This window comes from Heptranchias perlo, unplaced genomic scaffold (genome assembly GCF_035084215.1).
Source record: "Heptranchias perlo isolate sHepPer1 unplaced genomic scaffold, sHepPer1.hap1 HAP1_SCAFFOLD_494, whole genome shotgun sequence".
NCBI lineage: Eukaryota > Metazoa > Chordata > Chondrichthyes > Hexanchiformes > Hexanchidae > Heptranchias > Heptranchias perlo.
In genome coordinates this window covers 147,787-169,833 of record NW_027139510.1, presented here as the reverse complement: position 1 = coordinate 169,833, position 22,047 = coordinate 147,787, and the positions used below count along the sequence as shown (strand labels likewise).

At 51.0% G+C, this 22,047-nt stretch overlaps 1 protein-coding gene across 1 annotated transcript in view; it reads left to right on the top strand.

Moving 5' to 3' along the window:
• Positions 1 to 533: 533 nt before the first annotated feature.
• Positions 534 to 22,047, top strand: part of chid1 (chitinase domain containing 1) — an 85,966-nt gene continuing 64,452 nt past the window's right edge. Inside the window, exons 1-6 of the mRNA XM_067979652.1 lie at positions 534 to 740; positions 7,584 to 7,733; positions 9,535 to 9,667; positions 13,548 to 13,592; positions 15,458 to 15,564; positions 21,928 to 21,989. Coding sequence (XP_067835753.1) covers positions 639 to 740; positions 7,584 to 7,733; positions 9,535 to 9,667; positions 13,548 to 13,592; positions 15,458 to 15,564; positions 21,928 to 21,989 — 599 coding nt within the window. The 5' untranslated portion in view covers positions 534 to 638. The remainder of the gene's footprint in view (positions 741 to 7,583; positions 7,734 to 9,534; positions 9,668 to 13,547; positions 13,593 to 15,457; positions 15,565 to 21,927; positions 21,990 to 22,047) is intronic.

Here is a 22,047-nt window from a genome sequence, read left to right as displayed (position 1 = left end):
TATCTCTCTCCCCCCCCCCATCATCTCTCCCTCTCCCCCCCCCCCCCATCATCTCTCTCCCCCCCCCCCCCCCATCATCTCTCTCCCCCCCCCCCCCCAATCATCTCTCTCCCCCCCCCCCCCCCAATCATCTCTCTCCCCCCCCCCCCCCCCCCATCATCTCTCTCCCCCCCCCCCCCTCATCTCTCTCCCCCCCCCTCATCTCTCTCTCCCCCCCCCCCCCCCCCCCCCCCCCTCATCTCTCTCCCCCCCCCCCCCCCCCCCATCATCTCTCTCTCCCCCCCCCCCCCCCATCATCTCTCTCTCTCTCTCTCTCTCTCCCCCCCTCCCCCATCTCTCTCCTCCAGTCCCACCATTGGATGAAGCCTGACTCTGTGCCGGAAGTCCCGCCTTTCGCCACCTGATTGACGGCGGTGCCAACCACTCAGAACTTGTCGCCCCGCCCACGCCCACGCCCACGCCCCGCCTCTCCTCCAATCAGCGCGCTGCCGTTAACTGGCGGTCAGCTGACCCGGCGGAGGGTCAGCCAATTTCTGTCGGCCAGCCCTCCCCTTTAAGAGCGGCGCCTTCAAGGCGCGCTCTGGTTGTTTCGGGCGCGGCTCCCCCCGGGTCCTAGGGCCGGTCCTGGATGCGATGCGATGAGGTGCTGGTGGTTGGCGGCGCTCCCCTTCCTCTTGACCGGGGCGACCCTCTCCAAGAAAGATGTGAGGAAAGCGGGAGTGAGGAGCCCGGAGGAGGAGGTGAGCGCGGGGGCCTGTGACTGAGCCCCATCCCTTCTCCCCTCCCCTCCCCTGTGTGTGAAGGCCGGCCTGGGCCTGGGCCTGGGCTTCCTCTGAACTCCCATCCTCGGGGGGTGGGGGCCGGGGTTCGAGCCCCGCTCCCCGCTCCCCGAATTACATCGAGTCCACAGCACAGAAACAGGCCACTCGGCCCAACAGGTCCGTGCTGGTGTTCATGCTCCACACCAGCCTCTCTTTATCTAATCCTATCCTTCTATTCCTTTCTCCCTCATGTGTTTATCTATTTCCCCTTAAATTAATCTACACTATTCACCTCAACTACTCCTTGTGGGAGTGAGTTCCACAGAAAATCAAAAAGTTGGTATGCAGGTGCAGCAGGTGATGAAGAAGGCCAACGGAATGTTGGCTTTTATTGCTAGGGGGATAGAATATAAAAACAGGGAGGTATTGCTGCAGTTATATAAGGTATTGGTGAGACCGCACCTGGAATACTGCATACAGTTTTGGTGTCCATACTTAAGAAAAGACATACTTGCTCTCGAGGCAGTACAAAGAAGGTTCACTCGGTTAATCCCGGGGATGAGGGGGCGGACATATGAGGAGAGGTTGAGTAGATTGGGACTCTACTCATTGGAGTTCAGAAGAATGAGAGGCGATCTTATTGAAACATATAAGATTGTGAAGGGGCTTGATCGGGTGGATGCAGTAAGGATGTTCCCAAAGATGGGTGAAACTAGAACTAGGGGGCATAATCTTAGAATAAGGGGCTGCTCTTTCAAAACTGAGATGAGGAGAAACTTCTTCACTCAGAGGGTGGTAGGTCTGTGGAATTTGCTGCCCCAGGAAGCTGTGGAAGCTACATCATTAAATAAATTTAAAACGGAAATAGACAGTTTCCTAGAAGTAAAGGGAATTAGGGGTTATGGGGAGCGGGCAGGAAATTGGACATGAAGCTGAGTTCGGATCGGTCAATGCCCTGTGGGTGGCGGAGAGGGCCCAGGGGCTGTGTGGCCGGGTCCTGCTCCGACTTCTTGTGTTCTTTAGATTTGTGGTTGGGATCAGATCAGCCATGATCTTATTGAATGGCGGAGCAGGCTCGAGGGGCCGATTGGCCTACTCCTGCTCCAATTTCTTATGTTCTTATGTTCTTATGTTCTTATTATATCCACTCTCTGGGTAAAGAAGTTTCTCCTGAATTCCCCATTGGATTTATTAGCCACTATCTTGTATTTATGGCCCCTATTTTTTTGGTATGTTGGTCTTCTTCAACAAGTGGGAGCCACGGCGGGTCTCGCTCTCCACCCAGATTTTTATTCTATATTCCGAGTGTATAGGAACCACACGGGGAGAGAGAGAGAGTTCTGCAAACTGCTACAGCTCTCGCCCTTCACTGGGACACTTCAGTACGATGCGACCCGACCCTGACCCCACTGCAGATTTCCAGATGGAACGCTCTCGAGTTTGAATGAGTAATTCGCAGGTTGTGCCTGGCGCTGGGAAAGGTGCCAGTCTTGCCTCGGTGGTAAGGCTCTCGCTTCTGCGGCTGTGGACTGAAGTCCCACTTCGGATACTTGAGCACGTAGTCTAGGCGGACACTTCAGTGCTGACACTGAGGGAGTAGGGGGCTGTCAAAGGTGCCGTCATTTGGATGAAACATTAAACAAAGGCCCCATCTTCCCTCTCCGGTGGACGTAAAAGATCCCGTGGCACTATTCGAAGAAGAGCAGGAAAGTTCTCCCGGTGTCCTGGCCGACATTTACCCCTCAGACATTTATTTCATTGCTGTTTGTGGGACCTTACTATGCACAAATTGGTTGCTGTGTTTCCTACATTACAACAGTGTCTCCACTTCACTAGTACTTCATTGGTTGTAAAGTGCCCGGGACACCGAGGTTATGAAAGGTGCCATAAAAATGCAAGCTCTTTCCCTCTTTATAATATATGGGCCCTCTTCCGGCAAGTTCAATTTACTCAATTTTTCTCACTCATCGTGCTCTGTCCCAGGAATGTAAGGAATCTTACAACACCAGGTTATAGTCCAACTGTTTTATTTGAAAATCACAAGCTTTCGGAGGCTTTCTCCTTCGTCAGCTGAGTGAGTGAAGGAGGTAAGCTCCGAAAGCTTGTGATTTTCAAATAAAACAGTTGGACTATAACCTGGTGTTGTAAGATTCCTTACATTTGTCAACCCCAGTCCATCACCGGCATCTCCACATCCTGTCCCAGAAAGATCAAGAATGATGGAGAAATTCGTGCCCCCCCCCCAAAGTACCTATCCAAACAACGCCACAAACTCCAAAATGTCTCTGTCGTCCATACGGAGTGATCACTAAGTCCAGTCCCAGGCTCCCGTATGTTTGGCCACTCCAGCAATGCAAACACTTGGAATCCTTAAAGGGAGTTCTGATATGGAAGCCAATCCAGAGTCTCAACATATTACTATTGCAGATCCAATGGAGTCTTGGCTCATTTTTTTCACCTTTTGAAGGAGGAGTCTTGAAAATCGCTTCACCCCACATTAATTGTGAGCAATTATAGAACTGAGTATTGGCATCCCTTAGTGCTATAGCAAACCCTTTCATAATCTTAAAGACCTCTATCAGGTCATGCCTCAGCCTTCTCTTTTCTAGAGAAACGAGCCCCAATCTCAGTGATTGACAGCCTCAGTATGTTGTAGAACCGAAGGTGTAGTTTCCCCCCCCGCCCCCAAATCACCCAACACCATGGTAACAGATTTCAGTCCTTCTGCTCCTTTGCACAGACCTTTAAAGACCTGGAGCCATTCTCTATCGAATGCCGTTGTTTAGTACAGTGACTAAACTCAGACATAATGCACCATTGTCAAGGCCTTGTCAGTGCTTTGGAGCATCAGTCTAACCTTCTTCCAGCTGCACTTTACACCTTGAAAGTTGCGTTTGTTTTGGCCGTAGTGCTCTAGCTTGCAGTCACCATTGCTATTCACACAGCGAACATCCCCAGTTCCACCTCTTCCTCCTGCTGCACCTTAAAAAGCCCCTCCGTTGTGCACTTTCATCACTGATTCACCTTACTGGACAGTTCCCCATTGAAGTCACTTACAACCGATTATTAGCCATGGCAACTTGTCAGCCTTGGCTCAGTGGGCAGCACTCTTACCTCTGAGTCAGAAGGTTGTGGGTTCAAGTCCCACTCTGGAGACTTGAGAATATAATCTAGGCTGACATTGCAGTGCAGTACTGAGGGAGTGCTGCACTGTCGGTAGGGTTATCAACCCTCTAGGATCTTTCACCTCCTTAATATCGCCCATCTCCGCCCCTGCCTCAGCCCATCTGGTGCAAGAATCCTCATCCATGTCTTTGTTACCTCTCGACTTGACTATTCTCATGCTCCAGCCGGCCTCCCATCTAGGATCTTTAGGAATTAAAGATTAATATCCAGGACACTGCTAGGAGCAACCCAGGAGAAAAAAATCAGAGGGGCATTAGGAAATATATGTATTTTCTTTGAAGACTTTTGTTTATTAGTTAGAAAAGTTTTAGAGACGGGGGAAAAAAGACTGTTTGACCTACAGTCAAGAATCGTCCAATCAGGTGACAAAGTATCTGTCTGCTTTTCATTTGGTGTGAGAAGGCAGTGCGAGGATGGATGGGTAACCAGTGGCGTGAGTGTGGGGCTGGGGTGATTGGAGGCGGTGGGGGGGGGGGTGGTCGTGGTCGTGATGAAACCGCCTGGAATACCTCCAACCAGAGTTAACACCCCTCACTGTCGGAGGTGCCATCTTTCGATGTTAAACCCAGTCTGCCTTCTCGGGTCGACGTAAAAGATCCCACTGCCACTGTTTTGAAGATGAGCAGGGGAGTTCTCCGGATTGGTACATTAAACACAATTTATTGAATGTCTAATGTGTAGCTTTAATTCTGTTTGTGGTATAAAAAAGTCTGCCATGCTTTTCTGATTGGTTCAAGCTTCCCAGGAAACAATCCAAAGATCAGTTATAGTTTATATCTGGGATGTTTCATTTAGTCCCTTCCTCCTGGAAAAAGTTACAAACTACAACTTTCTCTTCATGGTGAGCAACGACCTTGGAGATTTCCCAGTTTTTTTATATATGTACGTTGTAGTTTTCAATCTCTGATCACCATTGCTATTCACACAGCAAACATTCCCAGTTCTTCCTCTTCCTCCTCCTGCTGCACCTTACAAAGCCCCTTATTGTGTGCCTTCATCACCGATGCTCCTTACTGGACAGTTCCATATTAAAGTCACTTACAATAACAACAACTTGCATTAATATAGCGCCTTTAACGTAGTAAAACGTCCTAAGGTGCTTCACAGGAGCGTTATCAAACAAAGATCGTCACCAAGCCAAAGAAGGAGATATTAGGACAGGTGACCAAAAGCTTGGTCAAAGAGGTACGTTTTAAGGAGTGTCTTAAAGGAGAGAGAGGTGGAGAGGTTGAGGGAGGCAATTCCAGAGCTGAGGGCCTAGGCGGCTGAAGGCACGGGCGCCAATAGTGGAGCGAAGGAAGTCAGGGATTCACAACAGGCCTGAGTTGGCGGAGCGCAGAGATCTTGGAGGGTAGTACGGCTGATGGAAGGTTACAGAGATAGGGAGGGGCGAGGCCATGGTGGGATTTGAAAACAAAGAATGAGAATTTTAAAATCGAGGCATTCCCGGACTGGGAGCCAATGTAGCACAGGGGTGATGGGTGAACGGGACTTGGTGCGAGTTAGAATACGGGCAGCAGAGTTTTGGATCAGTTCAAGTTTAGGGAGGGTGGAAGATGGGAGGCCGGCTGGAGCATTAGAATAGTCAAGTCGAGAGGTAACAAAGACATGGATGAGGATTCTTGCACCAGATGGGCTGAGGCAGGGGCGGAGATGGGCGATATTAAGGAGGTGAAATTAGGCAGTCTTGGTAAGGTAGAGGATATGGAGTTGGAAGCTCATCTCAGGGTCAAATAGGACACTAAGGTCGTGAACAGTCCGGTTCAACCTCAGACAGTGGCCAGGGAGAGGATGGAATCGGTGGCTAGGGAACGGAGTTTGTGGCAGGGACCGAAGACATTGGCTTCGGTCTTCCCAATGTTTAATTGGAGGATATTCCTGCTCATCCAATATTGAATGTCAGACAAGCAGCATGACAAATCATAGGCAATGGAGGGGTCAAGAGAGATGGTGGTGAGGTCGAGCTGGGTGTCATCAGCATACATGTGGAATCTGACATTGTGTTTTTGGATGATGTCACCGAGGAACAGCATGTAGATGAGAAGGGGGAGGGGGCCAAGGATAGATTCTCGGGGGACTCCAGAGGTAACGGTGCGGGAGCAGGAAGAGAAGCCATTGCAGGTGATTCTCTGGCCACGACTGGATAGATAAGAATGGAACCAGGTGAGCGCAGTCCCACCCAGCTAGACGACGGAGGAGAGGCCTTGGAGGAGGATGGTGTGGTCAACCGTGTCAAAGGCTGCAGACAGGTCGAGAAGGATGAGGAGGTTATAATAGTTTACCACGGTCGCAGTCACGTAGATTGCCATTTGTGACTTTGATTAGGGCTGTTTCAGTACTGTGGCAGGGTTTGGGGGGTTCAAACATGGAGTTGCGGGTAAGATGGGCCCGGATTTGGGAGGTGATAACACGTTCAAGGACTTCAGGGAGGAAAGGGAGGTTGGAGATGGTGCGGTAGTTTGCAAGGACAGAGGGGTCAAGGGTGGGTTTTTTGAGGAGGGGGGTGATGACGGCAGATTTGAAGGGGAGCAGTATAGTACCTGAGGGAGGGAACCATTTACAATATCAGCTAGCACGGGGGCCAGGAAAGGTAGTTGGGTGCTCAGCGGTTATTAATGGGAATAGAGGCGAGACGGCAGGAGGAGGTGGGTCTCATAGACCAGATGAGCTCAGAGAGGGCATGAGGGGAGATGGGAGAGAAACTAGAGAAAGATGTGAGTTCAAGGCTAGGATCCTGAACCAAGGAGCCAATGCCTTCAGTGGAAGTGGAGGGGCGTTGGGGGAAAATAAATTTGCTGACCGATCTGCATCTCTCCAACTGAAGAACGGACTGAGGATAGGTCAGTTAGAGGGATTAAACAACAGGCATGGTGAATTTTATATACAGTAACTGCGTTTTTAGAAATGAAACTGGGTTTCTGTTCTACTCATATCTTCAAATGCTGTGTGGAATTCCTGGTCTCTGACATGCTTTCAATGAAGCTGTGGGCTCCAGATCCCCATTTAAAGGACATAGAATTGTTTGCAAACCCCTTTTTGTTGAGGCAGAAAGTGGTCAAAGATCTATGCGTCATTACTCGTTCGATATGATGTGACCTGATGATCTTCTACTGGTCACTTTTGTTTAAAAAAAATTGCTAAATGTGCCCCATCAAGACTGCGAAACCCATGTCCCCCACAGTGTGAGGGATTGATTTAAAGGTCGAAGAGGGCAGTGACTTGGAGTGTTCAGCCTTGGTTCAGTAGGTAGCACTATCCCCTCTGAAGGTTGGGGGTTGAAGCCCCACTGACATTCCAGCGCAGTACTGAGGTAGTGCTGCATTGCAGGGGGTGCCGTCCTTTGGATGAGCTGTTAAAATGAACTCCCTTCAGCCCGATGCGGTGGCTCAGGTGGGTGTTAAAGACTCGTTGGCACCATTTGAAGAAGAGATCGGGAGTTTGTTTGTTGTCTGGACCAACATCCCTCCCTCAACCAACACGAACTGACCATTCATCTCTCTCGTGTTTGTTTGGACGGTGTTGGCACAGAATGGCGGGTGTAATCTCCAGACACAGTCACTACAGGATTACTTGTGCGCAGTAGTTTGGGATATATTGACATAAAGCTCGATATAAACTCAAGGATTGTTTTGTTAGACAGGACCTTCGAACCGTTTGGTTCAGGACCGAGGCCTAGTTGTTACTGACCCTAAGGCCAAAGACATTGTGAAGGAGCAGAAGAGTTACTGTGCTGCGAAAGTGAAAGAGCGGCACTTCAGCGGTGAGGTTCTGGGATACGTCACACCCGTGAGTACATTGGAAGAGTTTATACTGAGCAGTTGCAGTCCCTCTGGGTATTACTACAGAATACTGTGTTGATCAGTGGAGTCCTTGGTGTTCAGCTGTTCGTGTGTGTAATTCCTCACACAACCAGAGTGTACAGTGCTTGTGTATCAAACTGCAGATAGCCCACGCATGAAGGAAAAACAAATGACAGAATAATTAGTGAGACCGGTATTGCGGGAAACTAATGCTTGTGCAGGCTAGGAATTTTAAAACCTCTTTGGATTGTTCCCCTGTTGTGTACTAGAGTGTAGAGGGAGTCGGTTTCAATGCACAATTTTCACCCCTGCCTATATGCTGATATATCGAGGGTTGCATAAATATAAAGAATAACACATACCTGAGAGTGAATTACAGGCTGGAATTTAATCGAGGGGTTTGTGTGGTTTATATATAGAATAACAGATACCCGGGAGTGAGCTACAGGTTGGAATCTAATCGAGGGGTTCGGGAGGTTTATATATAGAATAATGGATACCTGGGAGTGAGTTACAGGCTGGAATTTAATCGAGGGGTTCGAGGGGTTTATATATAGAATAACAGATACCCGGGAGTGAGTTATGGGCTGGAATCTAATCGAGGGGTTCGGGTGGTTTATATATAGAATAACAGATACCCGGGAGTGAGTTACAGGCTGGAATCTAATCGAGGGGTTCGGGTGGTTTATATATAGAATAACAGATACCCGGGAGTGAGTTACAGGCTGGAATTTAATCGAGGGGTTTATGTGGTTTATATATAGAATAACAGATACCCGGGAGTGAGTTACAGGCTGGAATCTAATCATGAGGTTCGGGTGGTTTATTTATTGAATAACAGATACCCGGGAGTGAGTTACAGGCTGGAATCTAATCGAGGGGTTCGGGTGGTTTATATATAGAATAACAGATACCCGGGAGTGAGTTACAGGCTGGAATCTAATCGAGGGGTTCGGGGGGGTTATAAATAGAATAACAGATACCCGGGAGTGAGTTACAGGCTGGAATCTAATCGAGGGGTTCGGGAGGTTTATATACAGAATAACAGATACCCGGGAGTGAGATACAGGCTGTAATCTAATCGAGGGGTTCGGGGGGGGTTATATATAGAATAACAGATTCAGGGAGTGAGATACAGGCTGGAATCTAATTAAGAGCTCTGACCAGAACTGGACCCAGTGCCCCAGATGGCCTCTGAGCAGATACCGTGCCTCAGACAGGCAGTGAGCAGAACACGACCGTGTCCCAGACTGGCCTGTTAATGCCTTGTACGTCTCCCGCACTCATTATTTAATGAGCTGAGTTTCCCACCTATTACCTCCTGCGTACTCCACTCCACAAGGCTCAAGTGTCCAGTTTATGCCTTGGACAGTGGGACCCTGGGAGGAAACCAGAAAGGCAGGCTGTGCTCTGAGGAAGTACTCGTGTGTTCTACAGTTCTGTCTGAACCACGAGTTTGAAACTCAGTCTTGAGCCCTGTTCAGGTTTCTCCTATATTGCACCTTTTCTTCTGGAACAGGAGTTTGTTATATTTTCACATGGGGAACTGTCCGCCTTTGTGCTTTGTGCCCGTATACAGGCTGATCAAAGTCTTTAGGAGGGCTAATTATTGGAATATCGGGTCTTCAGCTTACTGAGGATTAGTAGTCAAGTGGAAGATTACCTTGCTGCTGGTGCACTACAGATCGCGAGGAGCTCACTCTTTAAGCTGTTGTTCAGCTGTCTTGTGTTGTATTTTGCTTTCTCATGCTGTCCTGTTCCAATCGCTGCTTTTTTTTCTTTTGCAGTGGAACAGCCATGGTTACGACATTGCGAAGACCTTTGGTGAGAAATTCACCTTAATTTCTCCAGTTTGGCTTCAGATCCAGAGGAAGGGGGTTCAGCTGTACCATGTTACTGGCCAGCACGATATAGACCAAGGTATTCTCTCAGCTCCTGACTGCATTAATCTCTACCGTGCATCAAATGCCGTTCTCTTAACTTTAAACGCACTCCCTCAAAGTTTTTCATTGCAATCCCAGCTGGAGGCGCAGTCTGATCACCTTGTGGAGTGGCTGCTTTCTGACTCTGTACGAGAGCTGCTGGGGCTGCATTCTGTTCGAGTTACCTTCGGTTATTATATTCTGTTAAAAGTGAACCGTGTTTAGTGCCTATAGGATTGGAGGCCCAGACTAGTCTGTACAATCAGTTAACACAAGCTTCAGACTTGGACTGGGGGGGCGGGAGGCGAGGGCGGCGGGGGGCAGGAGGCGAGGGCTGGGGGGGGTGGGGGTGGGGGCGGGGAGACGGGGAGAGGGGAGAGGGGAGAGAAGAGCTGTGAGCTTGAAGCTCAGATTTGCCTAACGGACATTGTCATGTTCCAGGTGGGCCCAGAGGGAACTCTGGGATGATTTAAACTCTTTGAGTAGGACCCTAAAGGCAACAGAGAGAGGATCCTGTCTAGACTGGATTCAAACCCAGCCCTCCGAGGTGATATGCCGGACCGATGGAGTCACCTATCTTGTATATGTGCAATTTGTAGGGCCCGGTGTCTATGTTGAGGTATCTTTGCCCTGTGACTGAAATGGTTTGTACAGTCTGATCAATCCTTCTGCGGTCTTTCGACCTTCAGTCCATTATCTTCTCTCCATCGAGCAGTGATCTGCATTTATAGTTTCCTGTTCTCTTTTAAGTTAACCGGCTGAATCCGATTCTTTCCTAACACTTCTCCCAAGACACCTTGGTAAATTAAAATCGAGGGGCTGTTGTCAGCAACGTGAGCTGGGAGCAGATCTACTGGCTATTGTGTAAGATCCTGGTCCTGTATCGTCCCAGGAAAGATCATGGGGTAGGCAGCAGTTCGACAGTAACATTTAAGAACATAAGAAATAGGAGCAGGAGTAGGCCAATCGGCCCCTCGAGCCTGATCCGCCATTCAATAAGATCATGGCTGATCTGATCCTAACCTCAAATCTAAATTCATGTCCAATTTCCTGCCCGCTCCCCGTAACCCCTAATTCCCTTTACTTCTAGGAAACTGTCTATTTCTGTTTTAAATTTATTTAATGATGTAGCTTCCACAGCTTCCTGGGGCAGCAAATTCCACAGACCTACCACCCTCTGAGTGAAGAAGTTTCTCCTCATCTCAGTTTTGAAAGAGCAGCCCCTTATTCTAAGATTATGCCCCCTAGTTCAACTTTCACCCATCCTTGGGAACATCCTTACCGCATCCACCCGATCAAGCCCCTTCACAATCTTATATGTTCCAATAAGATCGCCTCTCATTCTTCTGAACTCCAACGAGTAGAGTCCCAATCTACTCAACCTCTCCTCATATGTCCGCCCCCTCATCCCCGGGATTAGCCGAGTGAACCTTCTTTGTACTGCCAAAGAGATTCTTTAAAAGAGATTCTGTTCAGCAGTTGTCGGGAGAGAAGGCTGTAGTGTTTGTTGTGATGTTGTACTTAAGCCACTAGATGGTAGTCCTGTGTTACTGTTACCGGGATTGTGCCTCTTACATGTAGACGTCAATCATTTTTTAATGTCTATATTTTTTAAGCATAAAGTGGGTTCTGTCCTGTTTGGGATCTTTTGTCTTTACTGCATTTCTGAAGTTCTTTTTTTTGCCAAACCACCACTGCCAGCATCTCCCCCTCTTTGCTCTCACTGTGTGGAGGGGCTGCGGAGGACAAGGACTGATGTATGATGTGATGCTGAGAGGTGTGTTTCAGTAACCTGATGGTAACACCACAATTAGACATGGGCATAAAGTTTTGGGGTGCGAGATTTTTCCGTGGCATCACCAGAATTGAAAGGAAAAGGGGGAGCGAAACCAAAATGGAATGAGGTGTCCCTTTACACAGTGTTTATAATCAGTGGATTTCAAATGTTGTATGTGGTTTATTGGATTTACATTTTTGTATCAAAATCTTTATGAACGTGTTCATGATTTAACTGCACGTAGCACACAGAAGAGATCTCTTTCCCCATTTCCTCTCACCCCCACATCAACCCAGCAGTTTCACAGCTCTCAGTCGCGCAGTCTGACCATCCTTGAGCAGGGGCCATTGGGATGGTGGGAGAGTAGTTTCTGTCTGAGTGCATGGACATTGGGCAATGCAGAGGAACCCACCAAACTCAATGAGTGCAAAAAAAAACCCATCTGCAGGCTCCGGAAATCTGAAACAAGCACAGGAAATTGTGGAATCACTCAGCAGGTCAGGCAGCATCTGTGGAGAGAAGAGGCAAGTTAGAGTTTCAGGGTTGGACCCTTCTTCAGAACTGGAAAATATTACCGACAAACGGGATTCAAAAGGAACAGAACGTGGGGAGGGGACCACAAGCACACAGGAAAAGAAATAGAATGAGCTCTCAAGTGTCCAGGAGGAAGACGGGAGATGGGGTTTAGTGGTAGAAGTGATGTTATCATGAGACAATAGGGGACATAGAGATAAATCACAGAAACAGAAGACGTAGCTGAGACCCAGAGAGTGTGTGAAAGGTTATAGAGGGGGGGACAGGCAGGTAGAATGGGAAATATGAACAACTGGCAAAGTGGAGCAGGTCAGTAGAAGAGAGGCTCCTCTATGAAGAGCAGGGGTGGAGACCACCTCACCAGCACCATGTTCGGACAGGTGGGGAGAGGCAGTGCCCACCCCAAGCAATTAGAAAACCTGTTGGAGAAAGCAAAGTAAAGAGAGGATAAGAAATATCGAATTAAAAGACAGAGATAAAAGCGACAGAAATAAAAAGTAAAAAAAAATAAAAATAAAAATTTTTTTTTAAATGTCCATCAACTATTAAAATCGCAATGAATGAGACTCCACATTTTTAAAATTTAATTTTCAGTGCCAGAGAGGTTGTTTGGCAGTTATTAATACTCACCACGCTGTTAAAACTTAGTTAAGACCTAAAATACCCAGCGTACCAGTTTTCTGGCGAGATTAGTTAGTTTCCAGCTGGGCAGGAGAGCAAGTTGGCGCTGGTCCGTTGATTCTATTGATTGCAGCCGGCGAGGTCCCTTTAAGGCGAAGCTGTCAGATCGCCGGTGAACCAGGAAGAGCGAGTTCCGGATTCCCGCGTTTGACTGCGCTTGTGCGGTCGCCAGAACCTGCTCTCGATTTCGCCATTAATAACGGTGAGTGCTGTTAGGCTCACGTCATTTTAAAAGCAATTAATGGTGGAGAGTGAGGAGTGGGGCGGGTGTTACTGACTGAAGCTCCCTTTAGGGAGAGGATCTACTTACTCATCAGGCCGGAAATTGCTTTTAAAATGACGTGAGCCTAACAGCACTCACCGTTATTAATGGGAGGGTCATCACCTCTAACGTAGGGTGATCTGAATTGTGTGGCTGGTGTTTTCATTTTGTCCTGTGTTCCGGGTTAGAGTTTATTTGCGTAGCTGTTGACGGGCCAGTGACGTTGGTAAGAGAAAGATAAACTGTGTGAATTTGCCATGCATGCACGAGGCCTGGACGACATGTGTGACCCACCCTTAACTCGCACACGGAAATGGCCTGGACCTAAAGTAGAAGCCTGCTCCATTAAGAGCCAGTGATGCTGAACTGTTCATCCTGGCACAGCAGCCATGGTGGTGTTTGCCCTCGTGTGCTGGTTACCAACTCCTTGGTGCTTTGTGCATTGGGCCGTCTTAATTTCAAAACTGTACAAACTGAAAATCATAAATCATTCATTCATTAAACATATTTTTAACTTGCTTTCTGAAGGAGGAAGCTTGTTTTACAGAGAAATTATTATGCTGGAAATGCTAGTTTTAACATGTCCTGCGTGTAACTAACTCTGCCCATGTTAATGGTATACAGGCTGGATGAAGAAGGTGAGGATGGAGTCCAAAGCAGTTCAGTTTGGTGAGTGATGTACCTTGTGTTCCTGATTCCTCACCCCAGTTAAATAGCACTCTCTTGTGCCATTGCTGCACTCACAATGTTGGTAATCACCTCAGGTCTCTCAAATGTTTGTTTTCATTTCAATTGAACTCCAAATGGGTAATACAACACATCCCACTCGCACCACCTCCAAATACATTGTAATTCTAACAATGCTGATGGTGGGTCTGGGTGACCCTGTATGTGAGGCACTGACTGGGCCCATGGAGGGATGAGCGGGTTAACTGGTATCTAGCACTAGGGCCTTGATATGAGGTCATGTGCCTGCCAGATGTGTTGTCCTAGTAGGTCTGATATGCATCTGGCAGATGTGCTGGCCTTGTAGATCTAATATGTGCCTGCCAGATGAGCTGTCCTAATAGGTCTAATATGTGCCTGCCAGATGAGCTGTCCTAGTAGATCTAATATGAGCCTGCCAGATGAGCTGTCCTAGTAGGTCTAATATGTGCCTGCCAGATGAGCTGTCCTAATAGGTCTAATATGTGCCTGCCAGATGAGCTGTCCTAGTAGGTCTAATATGTGCCTGCCAGATGAGCTGTCCTAGTAGGTCTAATATGTGCCTGCCAGATGAGCTGTCCTAATAGGTCTAATATGTGCCTGCCAGATGAGCTGTCCTAGTAGGTCTAATATGTGCCTGCCAGATGTGTTGTCCTAGTAGGTCTAATTTGTGCCTGCCAGATGAGCTGTCCTAGTAGATCTAATATGTGCCTGCCAGATGAGCTGTCCTAGTAGGTCTAATATGTGCCTGCCAGATGAGCTGTCCTAGTAGGTCTAATATGTGCCTGCCAGATGTGTTGTCCTAGTAGGTCTAATTTGTGCCTGCCAGATGAGCTGTCCTAGTAGGTCTAATATGTGCCTGCCAGATGAGCTGTCCTAGTAGGTCTAATATGTGCCTGCCAGATGAGCTGTCCTAGTAGGTCTAATATGTGCCTGCCAGATGTGTTGTCCTAGTAGGTCTAATATGTGCCTGCCAGATGAGCTGTCCTAATAGGTCTAATATGTGCCTGCCAGATGTGTTGTCCTAGTAGGTCTAATTTGTGCCTGCCAGATGTGTTGTCCTAATAGGTCTAATATGTACCTGCCAGATGAGCTGTCCTAGGGGATCTCTTCTGTCAGGGACACATAAGTGAGTTGCACCTCATTTAGGCTGTTTTTGAGCTAGAGTTTGAAATAAATATTTGTAATGGGAAAGGCAGCACCTCTGATTGAAAGCACTCCCTCTTCTCTCTTACCGCCACTCCTCCCAGACCATCGGATTTCACCGACTGACTAACTCTGCTGCCTCTTCCAGTCCTGTACTTCCCTATGTTGTATTTACATGGGAAAGTGCAGGACCAGGAAAAGGCTCTGTTGTCCGTCTGACCAGTCCCAAAATCTAACGCCTCTCCATCGCCCACCCTCTCAACCGATCCAATTCTGCCTGGCAGTCCATTCCACACATTCACCGTCCTCTACATAAAGTTCTGCCTGTGCACCTTCCGGATTCTAAGCTTGAGCCCAATATCTCCAGGTACGAGAGCTTGTGGCATTCTCAAACATATTATCAGGGTTCAATTGATTTATTCCCTTAAGGATCTTGAATAATATCCCTTCTCCTCTCCAGAGTAAACAGTCCCAGGCTCTTGAACCTCCCCTCATAGCTCAGACACCTTAAGTCCAGTATCAGTTTGGTTGCTTTTCTCTACACTGGCTCCAATGATTGAATTGCTGTAAACAGTTATTAGAGTCATGTTAAGCTCTCCCAGGTGTGACCGTATCAGTGCCTTATACAGACTCTTATCACTATTTTGATGCTGATTTTGTTTTGTTTTTGATTTTCCCCACAGTTCCCCGAGTTTTGTTTGATGCCTGGACGTACCGCGACTATGAAAGTGTTTTCAGCAGTGAGGACGAGATCGAGGAGCTGGCGGAAGCCTTGGTGCAGATGGCGAAGGTCAGCGCCATCCCTTCAGGGCCCCATCTCCCCTCCCGTTAGCCTACTACCAGGGGAAAACCAGCAGGGCCCCATCTCCCCTCCCGTTAGTCTACTACCAGGGGAAAACCAGCAGGGCCCCATCTCCCCTCCCGTTAGTCTACTACCAGGGCCCCATCTCCCCTCCCGTTAGTCTACTACCAGGGGAAAACCAGCAGGGCCCCATCTCCCCTCCCGTTAGTCTGCTACCAGGGGAAAACCAGCAGGGCCCCATCTCCCCTCCCGTTAGCCTACTACCAGGGGAAAACCAGCAGGGCCCCATCTCCCCTCCCATTAGTCTACTACCAGGGGAAAACCAGCAGGGCCCCATCTCCCCTCCCGTTAGTCTACTACCAGGGGAAAACCAGCAGGGCCCCATCTCCCCTCCCGTTAGTCTACTACCAGGGGAAAACCAGCAGGGCCCCATCTCCCCTCCCGTTAGCCTACTACCAGGGGAAAACCAGCAGGGCCCCATCTCCCCTCCCATTAGTCTACTACCAGGGGAAAACCAGCAGGGCCCCATCTCCCCTCCCGTTAGTCTACTACCAGGGGAAAACCAGCAGGGCCCCATCTCCCCTCCCGTTAGTCTACTACCAGGGGAAAACCAGCAGGGCCCCATCTCCCCTCCCGTTAGTCTACTACCAGGGGAAAACCAGCAGGGCCCCATCTCCCCTCCCGTTAGTCTACTACCAGGGGAAAACCAGCAGGGCCCCATCTCCCCTCCCGTTAGTCTACTACCAGGGGAAAACCAGCAGGGCCCCATCTCCCCTCCCGTTAGTCTACTACCAGGGGAAAACCAGCAGGGCCCCATCTCCCCTCCCGTTAGTCTACTACCAGGGGAAAACCAGCAGGGCCCCATCTCCCCTCCCGTTAGTCTACTACCAGGGGAAAACCAGCAGGGCCCCATCTCCCCTCCCGTTAGTCTACTACCAGGGGAAAACCAGCAGGGCCCCATCTCCCCTCCCGTTAGTCTACTACCAGGGGAAAACCAGCAGGGCCCCATCTCCCCTCCCGTTAGTCTACTACCAGGGGAAAACCAGCAGGGCCCCATCTCCCCTCCCGTTAGTATACTACCAGGGGAAAACCAGCAGGGCCCCATCTCCCCTCCCGTTAGCCTGCTACCAGGGGAAAACCAGCAGGGCCCCATCTCCCCTCCCGTTAATCTACTACCAGGGGAAAACCAGCAGGGCCCCATCTCCCCTCCCGTTAGCCTACTACCAGGGGAAAACCAGCAGGGCCCCATCTCCCCTCCCGTTAGTCTACTACCAGGGGAAAACCAGCAGGGCCCCATCTCCCCTCCCGTTAGTATACTACCAGGGGAAAACCAGCAGGGCCCCATCTCCCCTCCCGTTAGCCTGCTACCAGGGGAAAACCAGCAGGGCCCCATCTCCCCTCCCGTTAATCTACTACCAGGGGAAAACGAGCAGGGCCCCATCTCCCCTCCCGTTAGCCTACTACCAGGGGAAAACCAGCAGGGCCCCATCTCCCCTCCCGTTAGCCTACTACCAGGGGAAAACCAGCAGGGCCCCATCTCCCCTCCCGTTAGTCTGCTACCAGGGGAAAACCAGCAGGGCCCCATCTCCCCTCCCGTTAGCCTACTACCAGGGGAAAACCAGCAGGGCCCCATCTCCCCTCCCGTTAGCCTACTACCAGGGGAAAACCAGCAGGGCCCCATCTCCCCTCCCGTTAGTCTGCTACCAGGGGAAAACCAGCAGGGCCCCATCTCCCCTCCCGTTAGCCTACTACCAGGGGAAAACCAGCAGGGCCCCATCTCCCCTCCCGTTAGTATACTACCAGGGGAAAACCAGCAGGGCCCCATCTCCCCTCCCGTTAGTCTACTACCAGGGGAAAACCAGCAGGGCCCCATCTCCCCTCCCGTTAGTCTACTACCAGGGGAAAACCAGCAGGGCCCCATCTCCCCTCCCGTTAGCCTACTACCAGGGGAAAACCAGCAGGGCCCCATCTCCCCTCCCGTTAGTCTGCTACCTGGGTAAACCAGCAGGGCCCCATCTCCCCTCCCGTTAGCCTACTACCAGGGGAAAACCAGCAGGGCCCCATCTCCCCTCCCGTTAGTATACTACCAGGGGAAAACCAGCAGGGCCCCATCTCCCCTCCCGTTAGCCTACTACCAGGGGAAAGCCAGCAGGGCCCCATCTCCCCTCCCGTTAGCCTACTACCAGGGGAAAACCAGCAGGGCCCCATCTCCCCTCCCGTTCGTCTACTACCAGGGGAAAACCAGCAGGGCCCCATCTCCCCTCCCGTTAGTCTACTACCAGGGGAAAACCAGCAGGGCCCCATCTCCCCTCCCGTTAGCCTACTACCAGGGGAAAACCAGCAGGGCCCCATCTCCCCTCCCGTTAGCCTACTACCAGGGGAAAACCAGCAGGGCCCCATCTCCCCTCCCGTTAGCCGACTACCAGGGGAAAACCAGCAGGGCCCCATCTCCCCTCCCGTTAGTCTACTACCAGGGGAAAACCAGCAGGGCCCCATCTCCCCTCCCGTTAGCCTACTACCAGGGGAAAACCAGCAGGGCCCCATCTCCCCTCCCGTTAGCCTACTACCAGGGGAAAACCAGCAGGGCCCCATCTCCCCTCCCGTTAGTCTACTACCAGGGGAAAACCAGCAGGGCCCCATCTCCCCTCCCGTTAGTCTACTACCAGGGGAAAACCAGCAGGGCCCCATCTCCCCTCCCGTTAGCCTACTACCAGGGGAAAACCAGCAGGGCCCCATCTCCCCTCCCGTTAGCCTACTACCAGGGGAAAACCAGCAGGGCCCCATCTCCCCTCCCGTTAGCCTACTACCAGGGGAAAACCAGCAGGGCCCCATCTCCCCTCCCGTTAGCCTACTACCAGGGGAAAACCAGCAGGGCCCCATCTCCCCTCCCGTTAGCCTGCTACCAGGGGAAAACCAGCAGGGTCCCATCTCCCCTCCCGTTAGCCTACTACCAGGGGAAAACCAGCAGGGCCCCATCTCCCCTCCCATTACTCTGCTACCAGGGGAAAACCAGCAGGGTCCCATCTCCCCTCCCGTTAGTCTACTACCAGGGGAAAACCAGCAGGGCCCCATCTCCCCTCCCGTTAGTCTGCTACCAGGGGAAAACCAGCAGGGCCCCATCTCCCCTCCCGTTAGTCTGCTACCAGGGGAAAACCAGCAGGGCCCCATCTCCCCTCCCGTTAGTCTACTACCAGGGGAAAACCAGCAGGGCCCCATCTCCCCTCCCGTTAGTCTGCTACCAGGGGAAAACCAGCAGGGCCCCATCTCCCCTCCCGTTAGTCTACTACCAGGGGAAAACCAGCAGGGCCCCATCTCCCCTCCCATTACTCTGCTACCAGGGGAAAACCAGCAGGGCCCCATCTCCCCTCCCGTTAGTCTGCTACCAGGGGAAAACCAGCAGGGCCCCATCTCCCCTCCCGTTAGTCTACTACCAGGGGAAAACCAGCAGGGCCCCATCTCCCCTCCCGTTACTCTGCTACCAGGGGAAAACCAGCAGGGCCCCATCTCCCCTCCCGTTAGTCTACTACCAGGGGAAAACCAGCAGGGCCCCATCTCCCTTCCCGTTAGTCTGCTACCAGGGGAAAACCAGCAGGGCCCCATCTCACCTCCCGTTAGTCTGCTACCAGGGGAAAACCAGCAGGGCCCCATCTCCCCTCCCGTTAGTCTACTACCAGGGGAAAACCAGCAGGGCCCCATCTCCCCTCCCGTTAGTCTGCTACCAGGGGAAAACCAGCAGGGCCCCATCTCCCCTCCCATTAGTCTACTACCAGGGGAAAACCAGCAGGGCCCCATCTCCCCTCCCGTTAGTCTGCTACCATGGGAAAACCAGCAGGGCCCCATCTCCCCTCCCATTAGTCTACTACCAGGGGAAAACCAGCAGGGCCCCATCTCCCCTCCCATTACTCTGCTACCAGGGGAAAACCAGCAGGGCCCCATCTCCCCTCCCATTACTCTGCTACCTGGGTAAACCAGCAGGGCCCCAGCAATCGTAATGCTGAAAGCAGGGAAGGGCACGGCAGGGCAGGGCATGACAAGGCTGGTCTGGACAGGGCATGTCAGGGAAGGGCAGCCGGGCACTGATCTCAAACTGCATCAGTCAGGAGAGAGTTAAAAGGGGCAGGGAAGGTCAGGGCAGGTCAGAAGTGACAATTGTGGTCTGACTTTGTAACAGAGACGTGGAGCGACTGGGGGAGCAGGGTTAGGTGTCTGGGACCTGCAGTGTTTCAGCCGGCCCTGTGGGATCGATGTAGGTCTGGGGAGGGCATTAAACTTTGTGCACAGTCTTTCGTTTCTGATTTCTAACAAACGTCCTGTGCTGCAGTTAAGCAAACTCCGGGTCCTATATCTGAGCTGGGTACAGGACAAGGCCCGAGAGTGTCCAGTATAAATTGAACTATACTCTGTGTTCTCGCTGATCCCTCTCGAGAACAGTTACTGTTCAATGAATCTTTCCTAGCAGACATTTCCGGTGTAATTAACTCAGGTTTTACTGTAGGAAGCAGACCTCCTACTGCCCTGTGATACACAAGGGCCAGTTTTTGGAGGCATGCGGCCTTGCCGGCCAGCGGGGCAGATTGGGACATTAATGGGTTGCAAAATCACAGCCATAAACTGTGGGTCTGGACAACTGGTGCCATGGACTGAGGGGTTAACCACCTTGTTCCAGCGCCAATTCAATGCTTAGAAAATTAAAGGGCGGAGGAAGGCACATCAAGGCTCTGCTCGGAACTGCAAGTAGTTTAGATACAATTGGCCTTCTCATTTTATAGGATTCGGGTTGAATTCAGCTCGGGATGATGGGATGAAAGTCTCTTCACTGTCTGCTGTAAGGGTCCGATGGGATAGTCCTATGGCGAGTTTCGATCCGCATCTCGAGCTGATGCGGGAGGGGATGCTGTCCCGGGTAATCTCGAGTTGGAGGAGACACTGTCCTGGGTAATCTCGAGTTGGAGGGGACACTGTCCTGGGTAATCTCGAGTTGGAGGAGACACTGTCCTGGGTAATCTCGAGTTGGAGGGGACACTGTCCTGGGTAATCTCGAGTTGGAGGAGACACTGTCCTGGGTAATCTCGAGTTGGAGGAGACACTGTCCTGGGTAATCTCGAGTTGGAGGGGACACTGTCCTGGGTAATCTCGAGTTGGAGGGGACACTGTCCTGGGTAATCTCGAGTTGGAGGGGACACTGTCCTGGGTAATCTCGGGTTGGAGGAGACACTGTCCTGGGTAATCTCGAGTTGGAGGAGACACTGTCCTGGGTAATCTCGAGTTGGAGGGGACACTGTCCTGGGTAATCTCGAGTTGGAGGGGACACTGTCCCGGGTAATCTCGAGTTGGAGGGGACACTGTCCTGGGTAATCTCGAGTTGGAGGGGACACTGTCCTGGGTAATCTCGAGTTGGAGGGGACACTGTCCTGGGTAATCTCGAGTTGGAGGAGACACTGTCCTGGGTAATCTCGAGTTGGAGGAGACACTGTCCTGGGTAATCTCGAGTTGGAGGAGACACTGTCCTGGGTAATCTCGAGTTGGAGGGGACACTGTCCTGGGTAATCTCGAGTTGGAGGGGACACTGTCCCGGGTAATCTCGAGTTGGAGGAGACACTGTCCTGGGTAATCTCGAGTTGGAGGAGACACTGTCCTGGGTAATCTCGAGTTGGAGGAGACACTGTCCTGGGTAATCTCGAGTTGGAGGAGACACTGTCCTGGGTAATCTCGAGTTGGAGGAGACACTGTCCTGGGTAATCTCGAGTTGGAGGGGACACTGTCCTGGGTAATCTCGAGTTGGAGGGGACACTGTCCCGGGTAATCTCGAGTTGGAGGGGACACTGTCCCGGGTCATCTCGAGTTGGAGGGGACACTGTCCTGGGTAATCTCGAGTTGGAGGAGACACTGTCCCGGGTAATCTCGAGTTGGAGGAGACACTGTCCTGGGTAATCTCGAGTTGGAGGGGACACTGTCCTGGGTAATCTCGAGTTGGAGGGGACACTGTCCTGAGTAATCTCGAGTTGGAGGAGACACTGTCCTGGGTAATCTCGAGTTGAAGGGGACACTGTCCTGGGTAATCTCGAGTTGGAGGAGACACTGTCCTGGGTAATCTCGAGTTGAAGGGGACACTGTCCTGAGTAATCTCGAGTTGGAGGAGACACTGTCCTGGGTAATCTCGAGTTGGAGGGGACACTGTCCTGGGTAATCTCGAGTTGAAGGGGACACTGTCCTGAGAAATCTTGCACTGGGATGGAGCTTGTGAAGGAGGGGGTGGGTGTTTATGTTGATGAGGGAACAGAGGGAGGTGCATTTCTTTGCGTCTCCCTCTAACAGTCTGACATTCTGCTTGTGATCTTGTGTTCTCCCCAGGCTGAGGAGCTCGATGGCTTTGTTTTAGAGGTGTGGAGCCAGCTTGGTGGTCAGAAACGCAAGTAAGTGAAGTTAAATTTGCCGTGAGCTGGTACTGCAGGGTGAAAGGGACCGAGAGTG